At 43.3% G+C, this 18136-nt stretch overlaps 1 protein-coding gene across 6 annotated transcripts in view; it reads right to left on the bottom strand.

Moving 5' to 3' along the window:
* Positions 1-18136, bottom strand: part of ST6GAL1 (ST6 beta-galactoside alpha-2,6-sialyltransferase 1) — a 151308-nt gene that overhangs the window by 4843 nt on the left and 128329 nt on the right. For all 6 annotated transcript variants that reach the window (XM_019958344.2, XM_019958352.2, XM_019958357.2 and 3 more), the window contains 2 exons: positions 1729-1827; positions 335-509 (listed from right to left, as the gene is read on the bottom strand). In XM_019958344.2, coding sequence (XP_019813903.2) covers positions 335-509; positions 1729-1827 — 274 coding nt within the window. The remainder of the gene's footprint in view (positions 1-334; positions 510-1728; positions 1828-18136) is intronic.

Here is an 18136-nt window from a genome sequence, read left to right on the forward strand (position 1 = left end):
CATTTCCCAGGTCTGGTCCTCTTCTCCACAAAGTTCTCAGGCTGTCTCCCTAGAAGGGGTCCTCTCTCCTAGGCACCAAGCTGGTCACGCTTTCCTGGCACAAACTGAATGTTGCCTCAAACACCTGACCGAATGCTCCCACTGGACACCCTGAAGTTAAAGAAGAAGATTCTATCATATTGATCTCTGTGTCTTAGTTGGAATTTGCCTCAGCATAAAAATATAGCAAAAACTAGCAACTGTTTGGTAAATGAACAAACGAATGAGACCCCAGAAGAAAGCTACTCTATTGTAGAGACAAGCACCAGAAGGTCTTTCTCAGACATGGACTCACCAAGCATCCCAGAGGATGGGGGGTTTGGCTGGATCAGCTCCGAGGAGATTTCTTGAATGATGTCCCACAGCTCCCAAGGCATCTGGGGCTTGAGGATGTAAAAGGGCTGATCAGGATGCAGCTTACGATAACTCTTGAAGTTATTGAAGAAACTGTAGTCGGGATTCCTGTACCACTGAAAAAGAAGGAAGAGGTCTCCTCAAGGAGAGCAATGGGCTGGTCTGCTGCCACCCCGGCGTTCATCATCCTCTGAGGACTAGGGGAGGTGGGGAGGGACCACTCGTGGCAGACTCCTGAGAGACATCGCTTCATCGAGATAGACTCCATGCTTCTCCATATCACAGCTCTCACCTGATAGCAGGGCACCCAGCACATAGCCTATGCTCATAGGGACATTTGCTCTTGGTGACCATGGAACAGCTTCAGACCTCAGGATCACAGACTGGGAAAGAGATCAGAGCTGAGAGGGGCTCTTGGCCCTATCTAATCCCACCTCTCTTTTTTAAAGGGGTGAAAACTGGGACCCAGATTGCCACAGCTGTGGACTCACAGTCCTTGACCTGACCCAGGCAAATTTCAGTTCTAAGTGAGATCAGTGCAAAACTGTAAACTGAGGTAGGTCGAGGAGGGTGCCAGGGATCACCAGAGCCTGTCAGCTACCGGTGTGTCCAGCATGAGAATTGAGTCAACCAAGGAGAGTGCTCTCTGTCCCTCCTCCTCAAAGCCTTTCTCCTGTGGCCACTGCAGCCCATGCCAGGGAGAGGCCAGCTGACTTGTGTGACAAACAGTGAGAGGCCAGAGAAGCTAGAGCCCAGCAGGACTGAGACTGTCTCCTGCCCTGGAAAAGCTGATGTCGCAGATCTGGGCCCTCTGCTTAGCAAATCAAGCCCCAGGCAGATAACCCTACCACCACCACCACATTGTTTTCCTCATCTGTAAAATGGGAATAACCATGCTTCTGCCTACTTATTTCTGTTGCTATAAGAGTGAAATGAAAAGTGTCTGGAAACTGAAGTGTGGGGCAAGTAATATTATGGTAATATTGTGTATAGGAGAGATAATAACAACTGTGTATGCCTGCTACTGCTCATCAGAAATAATTATTACATGAACACAGTCCACCCCAGATGGTGGGAAATCCAGCCACTACTACTCCTGATACAGACCATAGTTGGGAGACAAATACATGGCAATGCAGGGCGGGCATGGAAAGCACTGGTATAGGACAGGAATTCTCCTGAACAACTAATCTCACTAAAAGTGAGGTGCCCTGAAATGGAACCAGTCAGCCCTCAGGGTGGCTAGGTCAACCACAACTTTAAAAACCCAGTACATCAGGGAAATGTATAGAAAACAGGTGACCCAATCCCAATTTCCCATGGACATCCACTTACCTTTGGGATATCTGAATGGTAAACAGATGGGTCCCACACAATTAGGATTCCTTCATTGTACAAACTGTCTTTGAGGAAGCCTGCTTCTGTGGTGACCAACTGCAGGAAGAAACAGACAGGCTGTCACCTGGACATTTACATGTGAGTGTTGGCTTGTAGTACTATCTGTCACATCGTAAGTGCCACCTGAGTAAGGCCCTAGAGCCCAGTGAAGTGTCTTAAGTTTTGGGGCAGAACTTGTGAGAAGAAGGCAAAGATGACAGCTGGAACTGTGTGGACCTTAAAGGACATTTTGTCATAACCCATCAGCCACATAGCAGAAAGGGTTCCACTCAGACTTTTGAGATTATTGGAGAAAGGGTACAGTGAACATGGCTTGGGGTAGAGAGTCCTCTGTGGTCATGCCTCGTATGGAGGTCAGGGGGCTGAGGTTTAAAGTCAGAATCACATATAACCAAAATGATCTCTGAAAAGCCCTTCAATCACCTATCAAGCCCGGCATGTAGTAGTTACTATTACAAAGCATGCTGGAGACAGACACGGGACATCTGAGAGTCCGATACAGGTGCTGGTTTCTGCCACATTGGACCGGATGGCAGAATCTGTGCTTGAGCACCAAAGTAGTTGGCCCATGTGGAGGGGCCATCAGTTCAGTTCAATTCAGTCGCTCAGTCATGTCTGACTTTGCGACTCCATGAATCGCAGCACACCAGGCCTCCCTGTCCATCACCAACTCCTGGAGTTCACTCAAACTCACGTCCGTCAAGTCGGTGATGCCATCCAGCCATCTCATCCTCTGTCATCCCCTTTTCCTCCTGCCTCCAATCCCTTCCAGCATCAGAGTCTTTTCCAATGAGTCAACTCTTCGCATGAGGTGGCCAAAGCACTGGAGGGGCCATGGCATACACTTATGAGAATCCCCCCAGGCTGGGGGGAGGCTCACATGCACCTTGCTGAGGAACCAGCCAGCCTCTCTCCTCCCCACACTCTCAGGCTCCCCAGCTCTTGGACTAGCCTGGGCAAAATGTGACTGTGATAAGGCTCCACAGGACATCCCTGCTGGATCAATTTTGCAAAACACATTAACAGCCTTCTTAAAAACTATATTTATACACCTTGACTCAGTAATTTCACATTTTGCCTTTTATCCTAGGAGACTCCTAAATTTGGGAAGAAATTATGCACAGAAATGTTAAAGTACTTATTAAAATAGGAGAAGTGTGGCAGCAGAAGGTGAAAGCTACTACACTTATTACAGAAAGACCCGACTCAGTTCTTGGCTTTGCCACATGTCCAATGACTGCGAGCAAGTCCGGTGGTCACTTAGGTCCTCATGCTCATCTGTGAGTGCAGGTAACACTGCCCTCCTATCTCAGGAGCTGTCCTGAGGATCCAGTGGGGGCACTGCAGGGAGTGAGAAAGACCAAGGAGGGGCCTGAAGGCTTAGCAATGAAAGAAGTTGTGTCCCTCTTAAGGGACAAAGCTGATACGCGAGACCAGCTGTCAGTCACCTTAAAAGGCACGTGGGAGATACTGCCCAGGTTTAAAATGAGAGAAACAAATGGCAAAAATCAAATCAAGAACTGACTGGAATTGAAAGCAAGAATCACAACAGTAACCCCTCCTCACATTGATTGCTCACCATCACGAAGGCTGAGACCTAAACAGTGTCCCACTGTGGGAAGATGGGTTGTCTCTACAACCAAGAGCGGCAGTCTGCCATGAGCCTTTAAGATCATTCAGCTACCCCATCGCTATACTTTCCCCCAGATGTAGGAAGGTCCTGGGAGCCTGAAGAACATAATCCCATTTCTTCAGTGTATCTTTGAAAGAAGAAATATTGGTGATGGGCCCACCTTGGCCAGAGACTGTGCAGTTGTACTGGGTGCTAAGAAGCCCCAGGCAGTCACAGGGTGCCAGAGTGAGGATGGGCATGAGGTATCAGTGTTAAGGGACAGATAAGGCTAGGCAAAGCCAAGGGACTGAGAAGGGAGAGGGAAGAGGACCTGGACAGAAGGAACAACGTGCACACCCCCCAGATGTGAGACTACATGGCAGACTCCTAGGTGTCACCCCATACCCATCCTCTCCTTCCTTGGAAGCAATGTTTACCTCAGCACATGGCTATCTAAAATAAACACTAGCCAAAATAAAAATTTCCTAGCCTAACAGCTAGGTGTGGCTGTGTGACAAAATGTTGACCAGTGTTGTGTAAGCAAGTGTGACTCCCAGAAACTGTTCTTAGAGGCAGGGTTATGACCTTCCTTGTTCCTTCCTCCTTCCTGCTGCAAACGGTGGGTATAATAGCTGTAGCTTGAGCAGCCACCTTGGACCATGAAGTGGAAGTCACATGGTAGAATGGCAGTTGCATGAGGTAGTAGAAGTCTGGGTTCCTGGCTCTCTGGAACACTATACCAGCTCTAGACTTCTTTTACATGAGAAATATAGTTTTATCTTGTTAAACTAGTATTGAGAGGTGGGCAGAGTATTCTTGTCACTTGCCGACAAACCTAATTCCAATAAGTAAAGTGAAGAGCTTGTTTAGGAATTGAAGATTGTCCAGTGTGGCTTAGACACAAAGGGAGACCCTGAAGCGGTCAGAGAAATGTAGGTAAGTGCCACTCGGGGGAGCTCAGGGTTTCCTCAGTAGATTACAGGACCAATGAAGGCTCGTGAGAAGGATCCAAACAGACCAGTGTTCTGGACTAGAATTTTTGCAGAAAAGGAAGCTCAGATAGAAGATGCTACTATAGCATAAGTAAAAATGATGGAGAAATGAAAAAGTTACAACCGTCAGCTATATGAATAATTCATGTACAAATATGAATAATCAAGTCAATAGTATCTACCTAATAGAGTTGCTGCAAGAGTTCAATGACAATTGAACCTTGGACAATTGAACCAAGTCTGTAGACTTGCAGACTAACTGGATGTTGAAAGTGAAGGAAAAAGAGGTCAAGGTGAGTCCTGGCCCTCAGGCCACTTTCCTAAAACGAGAACATGGAAAGAACAGCAGCCGGTATGTGGGGATAGAATAGAGTTTTGAAGTTCAAGGATGAGACAACTGGCCTGGAGTGCCACAGGCGAGAGGCCACAGGAACCAGAAGTGGGACCCAGATCTTCCAACATCAAGCACTTTCCTCTTTCTGTGGGAAACATGGTAACTCACAGCACAGGAATTCAGTGCTATAGTCCAAAGGCAGAGTGGGCATCCTGGCAGACAGGGCTTTGCAAGATAGACATAAGGGGTGGGCAGAGGGACACCCTCAAACTATCTTATACAGGACTTTTAAGACTGAACTCTACAATTTCACTCCCTGTCCCCATCCCACTCCACAGGCCCCCACCCCACCACCAGAAACTGCTGGTATACTGAAAGTGTCCTTTCTTAAGCTATGCTGCTTTCTATGTAGAGGACTGACACCAGGTGATTTATCCCTGACTCAGGATTAGAGATAACTGGGATTTTTAAAAATGTTTCTCTCAAGCTGTCTTTTTAGTACACAAAGCCGGAGGCCAGGAGCAGTACTTCCTGCACCTTGATACTCTCCCAGGGTCTGTGGTGTTACTGTCCTTGCAAATCCAAGAGAGATGCAGAAAGGTTTCTCCTTTATGATAAAGGATAACTATGATGATCACAGATGCTGCTTAAATGATGTTTATTCTAAGCCAGACACTTTTATATGTTAGCTCATTTTTAAAACAATCTTAGGTAGCAATTCTTAATATACCCATTTTATAAATAAGGGAGCAGACTCAGAGATGCTAAGTATTAGTAGTTTACCCAAACCATATGGCTAGTAACTCAGGGAGTCTGAATGGGATCCCTTTTGTCTGGTTCCAGATTCTACACTTCTAATCTACCTACTTCACTGCTAAGAAGATAGGGTGGAACACCTGTGGCAGAAAACGTCAAAGAAAGCACTTGATGAGGGTATGGAAGTGTCATGAGGGAGTTCCCTGGTGGTCAGTGGTTAAGAATCCACCTTGCAATGCAGGGGACCTGCGTTCCATCCCTGGTCAGGGAACTAGGATTCCACACACTGTAGGGGAACTAAGCTTGCATATCACAACTAAGACCCGACACAGCTAAATAAATATTATTTTTAAAAAAAGAAAATGTGTCACGAGAATTTTGCTTCCTAAGTTTTCCTGTGTCATACAGGAAAATCCTCAAAAGACTGAATCCAAACCCATGATTTTCAGAAGGTAAACTGAGGTCTGAGACTTCCAGATAAGTATAAGGAAGAATCAGGACCAGATTTCAGAGCCTAGCTCTTAGCAGGCTTGTTTCTGTTCCCACAGGGCTGTATTCATAAACCACAAGATATTCAAATAAACCAGCACACTCTGAGGATCAGACCGATCTCAGTTCTCACTGTACACAGTGGGGAAATGGTCATTTACTTGAGCCACTTGAGACAAGTGAGAAAGTAATCTAGAAAATTAAGAAGAGGTGAAGGTAAATTCTTGTTTTATCTGGAGAAGGAAAAGAAAGTGACCAGGGCTGGGATCTGGTGGAAGGAAAGAGGAGAAACCAGCAAGCACCCCTCAGCCTTAGAAGAACATAGCTCTGGACTTACGTATTAATTTTGGTATCCCTTTATAAAAGAGTCAAGGATTTCCTCAAAACAACAAAAAAAGGCTTAAAAGTGCTTGGGGAATTGGGAGACGACTTTGTGTCTAACTCGCTTGTGGTCTTAGGAGGATCATTGCCCTATCTGGGGCCCAGGTGCCTTATTTATAAGACATGACCATCCTGTAAGGCCCTGCCTGGGTGACTAGACATGTCTGGACAACATCTCAGTCCTTTGTCCAACTGCAGCACAAGGGACTTAGAAATAAAGCTCTTCTCAAATGCTCCTGTACTCACCCTCATGCAGTCTGACCTGAGTTCGGGGATCCCCAGGGCCTCATGATGAGGAAAGTAAATCATTTCCAGAGCAACAGACCCCCAAGGAGGTCTGTGCCAGGGAAAGACTACACTGGGGAGATGGGTTGTTGCTATTTAGAAACCCGTTTAAAGTAGGCTTTCTAGTCAAAGAAATAGTCACTGCAGAAAGTTAAAAGAGAATACAAGAATGCACACGCACACATACACACACATCCATCTATCTATATACATATAGAAGAAAGTAATCATATATAATTGCATTCTTCAGATATTCTCACTGTGAGTATGTTGGTCTTTTTTCTTACCAAATCTTTCTTTCCCTCTGTTACAAACTGAATTGTATCCCTCCCAAATTCATATGTTGAAGCCCTAATCCCCTATGTAATTATGTTGGAGATAAGGCTTTGGGGAGATAAGATTAAATAAGGTCCTAAAGATGGGGCCCTTATCTAATAAAACTGAGGTCATTATAAGACAGGGAAGAGATAGCAGAGATCTCTCTCTACCTTCAACTCACATGCACACGTAATGGCATAGAAGGTGGCCATCCTCAAGCCAGAAAGAGCCCTTGTCAGAAATGAACCTTGACATCACCTTGATCTAGTACTTCTGCCCCGGAGAACTGTGAGAAAATAAATCACTGTTGTTTCAGCCACACTATCTGTGGTGTTTTGTCATGGTGGGCCTAGGAAATTAATACACCTTCTGTGTGGGTGTGGTGTGGGTGTGGGTGTAGATACTGATACATCTTAACTATAGAGTCTAGACTTAACAGTTTTGTTAAACTCACACAACAGTCCAGTTTGATGTCTTTTCATTTAATCCTCACATTATTTCCAAGCCCCAAACAGGGCTTGAAGAGGAAGCTCTGAGAGATTATATACCTGGCCCACAATCACAGAGCTCGGAAGGGATGGACCTACAGTACAAAGCAAGGTCTGCCCAACGTCTCATTATACTAAGCAATCTTCTTTCAAAAATGTTAAGGGATGATAAAGTTTGTATTCTGGCTGTTAGATTTGCAAATCTGCCACAGTTGCAAAGCTAGTTAATGCTCTAGGAAGACAAAAGGATCTTCAGGGTCTTGAGGAGATGTAAAAATATGGAGTCTGTGGATCTTAAGGGAAGACCTGACCTTTGCAAACTGAATCTAGACAGGGAAGTGCTAAACAGAAGGGCAGCACAAATTGAAACCTACCACAAACCCAAAATCCAAGGGTCCTATCATTCAACCTGTAATCACAGGAAAAGTCATTCAAAGAACCGTAAAGTAGTAGGGGAAATAAAGGTTGGAAAGTACTTAAATGTTTGAGCAAAGGAGATTGATAGAATAAGCTGTGAAATTTACCCACAAAGGAGTACTATGCAGATGCAACAAAGAATGAGGAAGATTTCTGTGAACTGATATGGAGTGATTTCCAGAAAGCACTGGGGAAAAGGAGAGTATAGAAGAGCATATACAGTCCACTGTATTTTTGTACAGAATATGGGAATTTAAAAAAAAGAACACATATATACATCTATCTGTCTTTATAGATAGAAGAAATCACAAAACAGTAGTCAGTTATATACAAAGGGTGGTAGTGAGATAGGGTGGAAGGAATTCAGTAGGAAGTAATGCTTTTCTGAGTATGCCTTTTTGGGTAGTTTTGAATTCTAGAAGCATGTTAACATTCTGCATATTTTTTTAGAAGAAGAAAAAGAAAAACCTAGAATTGAAACAAAATGAGTACAATTGAATTTCAAATGAATTCATAATCAAAGTGAAGAGAAACAGAATAGCTAATCAAGGTAACTTAGGTACACATTATTTGGCCATAAACCCTTAATTTTGGGCAGGGTGTGAAAGAGAACTGCAAACAAATCCTGAACTTTAAATAGGTTTGCTTTATGTAGAGATACACAAAATAATTTTCAAATTACTCTAGATGTATTACAGATATAACCAAATAAATCAGTGTGCTGATGTTGTTAGGAGGAGGATTCTCACTGTGGAAGAAGAGGGGATGCAAATACACAATGGAAAGGCAAGTACCTTTACCTGAATAGACTGAGGTATCAAGTAGAGTCTATCATTTCTAAAACAGACTTATGTGCATGCTGGGAGGGATTGGGGGCAGGAGGAGAAGGGGACGACAGAGGATGAGATAGCTGGATGGCATCACTGACTCGATGGACGTGAGTCTGAGTGAACTCCAGGAGTTGGTGATGGACAGGGAGGCCTGGTGTGCTGCGATTCATGGGTCGCAAAGAGTCGGACACGACTGAGCGACTGATCTGATCTGATCTGATATGGATGTGTACATATACCTACAAGTATGCATATATATGGAGAAGGAAATGGCAACCCACTCCAGTGTTCTTGCCTGGAGAGTCCTGTGGACAGAGAAGCCTGGTGGGCTGCTGTCCATAGGGTCGCACAGAGTGGGACATGACTGAAGCGACTTAGCATGCATGCATGCATGCATTGGAGAAGGAAATGGCAACTCACTCCAGTATTCTTGCCTGGAGAATTCCAGGGACAGAGGAGCCTGGTGGGCTGCCGTCTATGGGGTCACACAGAGTCAGACACGACTGAAGTGACTTAGCAGCAGCAGCAGCAGTATGCATATATATGGGCTTCCCTGGTGACTCAGACAGTAAGGAATCCTCCTGCAACGCGGGAGACTTGGGTTCGATCCCTGGGTTCAGAAGATCTGGTGGAGAAGAGAACAGCTACCCACTCCAGTACTCTGGCCTGGAGAATTCCATGGACTGTATAGTCCATAGGGTCACAGAGTCAGACGAGCGACTTTCACATGCATATATATATATAAATGAACAAATACACAAGTGTGTGTATTGTGTGTGTACCAGTATATATTTCCTCTACCTACTGAAAGGGCCAAGAAGCAAAGATTACTTCATTAGGCATGAACATACCTAGTACCTAAATCTTAGTTTCTAATGTCATTTTTCACTTAAAGGAATCAGAGCTCCTTGGGAAGAAATGGCATATCCCAGAACTAGGGTAGAATAGTATGGGGAAGTAAAACTTACCATGATGTCTCAGCACTCTTGCAAAAAGCCCTAGACTCCTGAGACTTTACAAATCATGATAATAAAATCTACAGCTAATTTGTCTAGTTAACTGCTCTTCTCTGACTCCAAACATAATGAAACTTTGCTTATCTCCCCGAGAAGCTAAATGGTTATAACTCCGACTATAACTCAAGATTAATACAGAGATATTCTAAGAGATATTCTGGAGTAGGAAGAAAGAGACCTAGGAACCCAGAGAGAGCTCTAGATATATTTATTTATATTCCAAAGGGCTGGAGTAAGAAGGGGACTCTCTTTAGGAGGAAAAGAGGACAGCTACATCCTGCCTTTTATAAGCAAGGGAAAAAAATCACTTCTTTTTTGTTCCTTTCTTATAGGGTACTGGCTACTCATGTAGGATAATTGGCCTGGCTCTTACTGCATTGCCCTAACAATAAAAACTAAGGCAGAGAGAGATTAATGCATTTATTATTTAAGGTAAGGGATTTAAATAAAGGGCTTCCCAGGTGCCCCAAGTGGTAAAGAATCTGCCTGCCAATGCAGGAGATGTAAGAGACGTGGGTTCAATTCCTAGGTTGGGAAGATCCCCTGGAGTTGGAAATGGCAACCCACTCCAGTATTCTTGCCTGGAAAACCCCACGGACAGAGAAGCCTGGCAGGCTACAGTCCATAGCGTCTCAGAGGAGTCAGATGCAACTGAACACACATTTAAATAAGAAATCCATCACTGATCTAGAACACTTTGTGTGTATGTTCAGGATAAAATTAATAAATATGAAATATTAAAAACCCAACAGATAGGTACTAATGAACTAGAACATCTTGTTATGCCAGAAAGTATAGGAGTATTTTAAAGAAATGATGAGGGCATGCATGTCACAGAACAACAAGAGCCAGTTTAAAGGAACTCCCACTAGGAGTTCCTTTGTCAAATCTGGGAAAAATTGAATACTTAGGTAGTTTGTAACTATAAAATGAATTATAAACCATTGAAAATATAGCAATCTCTAAGTTTTTACCAATAACAAATACAGAAATGAAAGAAAGAAGGGAGGGAGGGAGGAAGGAAATAAATGGAGGATGAGAAGGGAGGCTTCTTGCTTATAGTAAAATTCTAAGTGCTAACTAGATGACATGGAGGAGGGGGAGCTGGAATTAAAAGACCGTCATTTTGCAACCATCATAGTAAAGATTGGTTCAGGCAAAACTGATCGCTACATATTAAATGTAGCAGGAAATTTTGATGCAGAGCAGAGTAATGGCATAGTATTAAAAGTGTTCACTCATAGATTTCAAGGGAAAATGTAATTATACAGTGGTGTCATCAGACACCACCACATTTAGGTGCTCAAAATAAACATCAGCTGAAGGGCAGATGGATATGGATGCCTCCTGATGTGATGTTCTAAGAGGGACACAATGTCATTTGTGCAGTTTTCCAGCGAAGAGTGCAGAAACTGAATTTCCTTTTGAGAAAGCATCAGATAAACGCTAAAAAAAAAAAAAAAAAAAAATTAAAGGACTTAATTTTTTTTAAATGCTTAAATGTCTTAAAGACAAAGGCCATGGAACTATTCCAGGTTAAAGGAGACTGAAGAAGCATGACAACTAGATGTAGCACCTGATCCTGAACTGGATTCTGTACTAGAAGAAAAATTATAAAAGACATTAATGGAGAAATTGACAAAACTGCAATGCAGCCAGATTAATTTACATTGATACCAGATACATGGTATCAATGTAAATGTATGAAGTTGATAACTATGTTTTACTTACTTGAGACAATATTCTTATTCCTAGGAAGTACACATTAAACTATTATCTTAGTTCAGGGCACTACAACAAATATACCACAGACTGAATGCCTTAAACAACAGACATTTATTTCTCACAGCTCTGAAGGCTGGGAAGTCCAAGATCAAGGTACCAGCAAATTCACTTTCCATGTGAGGGCCCACTTCCTGGCTTGCAGACGGTCGCCTTCTTCCTGTGTCCTCCCATAGCAGAAAGAGAGCAAGTTCTGGTATCTCTGTTTATGACACCAATCCCATCATGGAAGCCTCGCCCTCAAGAACTTCTTTATATTTTGAGGACTTCAAGGTATGAATTTGGGGGAGAAACATTCAGTCCATAACGTTCTACCCTTGTATCTCCTAAAATCATGTCCTTCTCACATGCAAGTACATTTAATTCCACTTCAACATCTTCCACAGTTTTAACTCATTCCAGCATCTATTCTAAAGGCTGACATCCAAAGTCTTATCTAAATACTATCTAAACCAGAAAAGAACCAAACGATTCAACCTGAAGTAAAACCTTCTCCTGCTGTGAACCTGTGAAACTGGATAAGTTATGTGCTTCTGAAATACAGTGGTGGAACAGGCATAGGATAGAGTCTCAGTCCAAAAGGGAGAAATTGGAATGAATAAAGAAATGACAGGTTCCAAAAAGGTCCAAGCCTAGCAAAGTAAATATCACTATAGCTTAAGGCTGGAGAATAATCCTCTTTGGTTTGATGCTTGCATTATGGATGTGGTAGGGCATGAGTCCTACCTGCGTGGCTCTGCTGGGTAGGGGTCACTCCACCAAGGCCCTGGGCAGCTGCCATCTGGCCTATTGAAGTCAAGACAATCCTCTCTCCCCTTTGGAACCAAGGAAGCAGCCCTGATGGTCTCTGAATCACCACTGGTATCCCTTGTCTTGAAGAATGGTATCTATTTGCAGGCAAAGAGCTCTATAGTTTGGTCCCATAGAATCTAAATCTGACAGCCTGCCTTCACCTTGTCTTCTTTAGTTCAGTTCAAACTAGCAGTGTTTCTGCTAGGGTGGCTGATTAGGTCTGTGGTTCACTCCCAAACTGACCTTTTAAATCAAATGCTTCTTGGGCCATCCCCTTAGTGTTTTTGTCAAAACAAGCTTTCTTATTTTTTGCAATATACAGATAGGCTGGGAATTTTCCAAATCTTAAGTTCTGTTTCCTTTTTGCTAAATAATTCCTTCTTCAATTTGTTTCTCTCCTCTCATATTTTACTATAATAAAAGCATTCATGAGGAATCAAGCCACTCCTCCAACACATTCCCTAAAACAATTTCTAAATCTTGCCTCAATTAGATATCCAGTTTCTTCACTCACAAGTTCTACCTTCCACAAACATTAGTCAGTCAGTCAGTCAGTTCAGTCACTCAGTCGTGTTGGACTCTTTGCGACCCCATGAACCGCAGCACGCCAGGCCTCCCTGTCCATCACCAACTCCTGGAGTCCACTCAAACCCATGTCCCTCGACTCGATGATGCCATCCAACCATCTCATTCTCTGTCATCCCCTTCTCCTCCTGCCCTCAATCTTTCCCAGCATCAGGGTCTTTTCCAACGAGTCAGCTCTTCACATCAGGTGGCCAAAGTATTGGAGTTTCAGCTTCAGCATCAGTCCTTCCAATGAACACCCAGGACTGATCTCCTTCAGAATGGACTGGTTGGATCTCCTTGCAGTCCAAGGGACTCTCAAGAGTCTTCTCCAACACCACAGTTCAAAAGCATCAATTTTTTGGCGCTCAGCTTTCTTTATAGTCCGACTCTCACATCCATACATGACCACTGGAAAAACCATAGCCTTGACTAGACAGACCTTTGTTGACAAAGTAATGTCTCTGCTTTTGAATATGCTGTCTAGGTTGGTCATAACTTTCCTTCCAAGGAGTAAGCGTCTTTCAATTTCATGGCTGCAATCACCATCTGCAGTGATTTTGGAGCCCCCCAAAATAAAGTCTGACACCGTTTCCACTGTTTCCCCATCTATTTGCCATGAAGTGATGGGACTGGATGCCATGATCTTCATTTTCTGAATGTTGAGCTTTAAGCCAACTTTTTTACTCTCCTCTTTCACTTTCATCAAGAGGCTCTTTAGTTCTTCTTCACTTTCTGCCATAAGGATGGTGTCATCTGCGTATCTGAGGTTATTGATATTTCTCCCGGCAATCCTGTACACAGTTCCAAAGCAACTCACACATAGGTATTTGTTACAGCAGCACTCTACTTCTCAGTAACAACAACAACAACAAAGTCTGCTCCAGCTACTATAACAAAATACCATAGACTAGGTATGGTAGAAATCAAAAGACAATGATCTCTCATAGTTCTGGAGGCTGAGAAGTCCAAGGTCAAGGTGCCAGCAGATTTGGTTACTGATGAGGGCCACCTTCTCAATGTGTCCTCACGTGGCAGAGAGCAAGCAAGCTCTGGTCTCCCTCTTCTTATAAGGATCCTAATCCCTTCATCATGGGGACCCCAACCTCAGGACCTCATCTAAACATATTTCTCTCCCAAAGGCCTCACCTCCAATACTATCATATTGGAAGTTAGGGTTTCAACATACAAATTTGGGGAGGCAGCTGTAAACTCTCTGTCTGTAATAAGTTTTTAGGGATTAATGTCTGTGATGTACACATGGTAAGTTGCTTTAGTCATGTCTGACTCTTTGCAACCCATGGACTGTAGCCAGCCAGGCTCCTGTGTCCATGGGATTTTCCAAACAAGCATACTGGAGTGGGTTGTCATTACATTCTCCAGGGGATCTTCCCAACCCAGGGATCAAACCTGCATCTCATGTCTCCTGCATTGGCAGGTGAATTCTTTACCACTAGCACTCTCAAATGAAAAAAATAAAAGATATTATGAAAGATAGATAGGGCATATGATACAGCAATGGGGTAAAATGAAAAAATAATAAGTGAATCTAGGTAAATGGTATATAGGCATTCTTTGTATTCATCATATTATTGCAACTTTTCTAGAGGTTTTCAAGTTTTTCCAAATAAAAAGCTCAAAAAAAAAAATAAATTGGAGGAAGTTTGGAGGCAATCCATTGAATGAGAAGGTTCCCTGGACTATATTTCACTAGACAAATATTTCTTGCATGTCTACTATGTAATGTAGATATGTAATAGGCACTATTCTGGCAGCTGGGCATTGGGCATATGTGAACAAAACAGACCACAATGCCTCCTCTCCTAATGAGAGAGCTAGGTAATAAATGAGGTGGATAAATAAGATGATGGGAGTGAGAAAACATGGACTTAAAAGGTGTCATCAGAGAACCAGGAAAGAGTCGTGGGCCAAGTGTCAGGAAGGCTCAGTCTACATGGCCTGCCATTGCCCTGCATGCACCTGTACCAGTCACCTTCTCTTCTCAGGCCTCGGTTATCTCATTTGTAAAATGAAATGATCAAGCAAGACACTGGGCTTCACAAGGGCAGGGAGCATGTCTGTTTCTGTTCTGCTGTTGTTAGTGGATGAGTTCTAGCTCTGTTCACATTGAGCAGGTGATCAATAACTCATTCTGGAATGAATGAATGGCTACTTGATCTCCAAAGTCATTTTTAGCTCTAGGATTTCCAATACTATGACTCACCTTGAAGGATGTCATGTCACCTCAGACATCACATCTCATTCCACAGATATCAGAAGGATAATGAGGGAATTATGAACAACTTTATGATAACAAAGTCAATAACTTAGAAGAAATGAACAAATTTCTTGAAAGACATAGACTAGCAAAACTCAAGAAGTCAAGAAGAAACAAGTAACATGAATAACTATCTATTATGTGTCTATTAAAGAAACTGAATTTGTAGCTAAAAATTTTCCCACAAGGTAAATTCTAGGCCCAGATGACTTTACTGGGTGAATTCTACCAAACAGTCAAGAAAACAGTAATACTAATTCTACACAAACCCTTCCAGAAAAATTTTGGAGGAACAATTCCCAACTCACTCTACAATGGCAGCATTACTCTGACATCAAAAACACTGACAGATGTTATAAGAAGGGAAAATTACAAAATTACAAACTTACATCCCTCATGAACATAGATGCAAAAATTCCTAGCAAATGACCTCAAAGTGTAGACAAAAAATTTTTAAGGTTGAGTGAGGTGTAAGCACTAGTCGCAGCGGGTAACTGAGCTGAAATGGGGTGTGAGGTCAGAGAGAGGTTATTTTGAACACAGCTATTTTCCACAAATTAAATACAGGTTTTGAATGTCCCCTTCTCAATTCAGTAATGCCCACACAGAAAGAATTCCGTGCCAAAGATATGCCTTATCTAAACTAGCAGCCCCACACTGGAGTATACGCCCTTCTGTTTTTCATTGCAGTAAGAAAACAAAATGAGATCTACCCTCTTAACAAATTGTTAAGTGCAAAATACAGTATTATTAACTATAGGCACAATGTACAGCAGATCTCTGAAACTTTTTAATCTTGCACAATTGAAACTTTATACCCATTGAATAGCAATGCCCCATCTGCCCCTCACCTCAGCCCCTGGAAACCACCACTTAATAGTCTGTTTCTATGGAATATTAACTTCAAAAAAAAGGAAAAAAAAGGAAATTGTACCAAATATGACAATAAGGATGAACCTGGAGGACATTATACTGAGGGAAATACAACTGCATGATTCCATTTATATGAGGTATCTTAAAACAGTCAGACTCATAGAAAAAGAATATACTCTGTTTTTGCACTTCACCTTTACTGGCCTTGTTGGAGAAGACTCTCGAGAGTCCCTTGGATGGCGTGGATCAAACAAATCAATCCTAAAGGAAATCAACCCTGAATATTCACTAGAAGGACTGATGCTGAAGCTGAATCTCTAATGTTTTGGCCACCTTGATGTGAAGAGCTGACTCACTGGAAAAGACGCTGATGCTGGGAAAGATTGAGGGCAGGAAGAGAAGGGGACGACAGAGGATGAGATAGTTGGATGGCATCACTGACTCAATGATGAGTTTGAGCAAATTCTGACAGATAGTGAAGGACAGGAAAGCCTGGCACACTGCAGTCCATGGGATCACAAAGAGTTGGACATGACTTAGCAACTGACCAACAGTAACAACATGTTGGGGGTGGGGTATCTTTTTCTCTTCATCCAAAGGGAAGTCCTTATGAGCACTGTTTCCTTCTGCTCTTCCCTCACACTAGGCAGGATCTTGTGGGAACTTATTTGATTGACTGAATGGAATCAGGGTAGCTGGCCCCACACCACAACAGATGGGCTACACAAGGAAAAGAAGACCAAGGGCAGCTCTGACATGTTGAAAACCACTTATGACCTAGAGGTTTGGAGTAAGAAGGTACCCTGAGTCCAATATCATCAAGTCAATCTCCTTCTCTGGCTCTGAAAAATAGCAATGACCTGCTGCTGCTGCTGCTGCTAAGTTGCTTCAGTCGTGTCTGACTCTGTGCGACCCCAGAGACAACAGCCCACCAGGCTCCCCCATCCCTGGGACTCTCCAGGCAAGAACACTGGAGTGGGTTGCCATTTCCTTCTCCAAGCAACGACCTAGAAAAGCTTAAAAGAAAGTTCAGGGGAGTTAAAATACCACCAGCAAACAAACCTAGATTCAATCCACCTCTACTGCTTATCTCCTACCCAACCTGAGCGACTCCCTTCGACTCTTTGAAGCTAGTTCAGTTCAGTTCAGTTCAGTCACTCAGTCGTGTCCGACTCTTTGCAATCCCATGAACTGCAGCACGCCAGGCCTCCCTGTCCATCACCAACTCCCGGAGTTCACTCAAACTCACGTCCATTGAGTTGGTGATGTCATCCAGCCATCTCATCCTCTGTCGTCCCTTCTCCTCCTGCCCCCAATCCCTCCCAGCATCAGAGTCTTTTCCAATGAGTCAACTCTTTGCATGAGGTGGCCAAAGTATTGGAGTTTCAGCTTTCGCATCATTCCTTCCAAAGAACACCCAGGACTGATCTCCTTTAGGATAGACTGGTTGGATCTCCTTGCAGTCCAAGGGACTCTCAAGAGTCTTCTCCAACACCACAGTTCAAAAGCATCAATTCTTCAGTGCTCAGCCTTCTTCACAGTCCAACTCTCACATCCATACATGACCACTGGAAAAACCATAGCCTTGACTAGACGGACCTTTGTCCTCATATAAAATAATGTTTGGTGACCACACCTCATAGGGTTATCATGAAGATTAAATATGATAAGACAAATATGGCCCTTAGATGATGGAGGTATTTGTAAGTGGCACTACCTCATATCTCAAGATAAAGTGAAGTGAAGTGAAGTCGCTCAGTTGTGTCTGGCTCTTTGCGACCCCATGGACTATAGCCTACCAGGCTCCTCTGTCCATGGGATTTTCCAGGCAATAGTACTGGAGTGGATTGCCATTTCCTTCTGCAGGGGATCTTCCCGACCCAGGGATCGAACCCGGGTCTCCCGCATTGTAGACAGACGCTTTATCGTCTGAGCCACCAGGGAAGTCCTGTGATCTGGAAATGCCCTGGGTGAAGTCCAGTCAGCATATGTCCCACTGTGCATGGTTTTCTCTTTCCCAACCTGTACAAGTGTCTCTAAGGAAGCACTGGGCCCAGCAGGGGCTCAGCTCAGTCTCACAAAACCTTTACACTTAGAGTCACAATTGAATTTATTTAAAGACTCACATTTAGCTAACT

Source organism: Bos indicus, chromosome 1, assembly GCF_029378745.1.
Source record: "Bos indicus isolate NIAB-ARS_2022 breed Sahiwal x Tharparkar chromosome 1, NIAB-ARS_B.indTharparkar_mat_pri_1.0, whole genome shotgun sequence".
NCBI lineage: Eukaryota > Metazoa > Chordata > Mammalia > Artiodactyla > Bovidae > Bos > Bos indicus.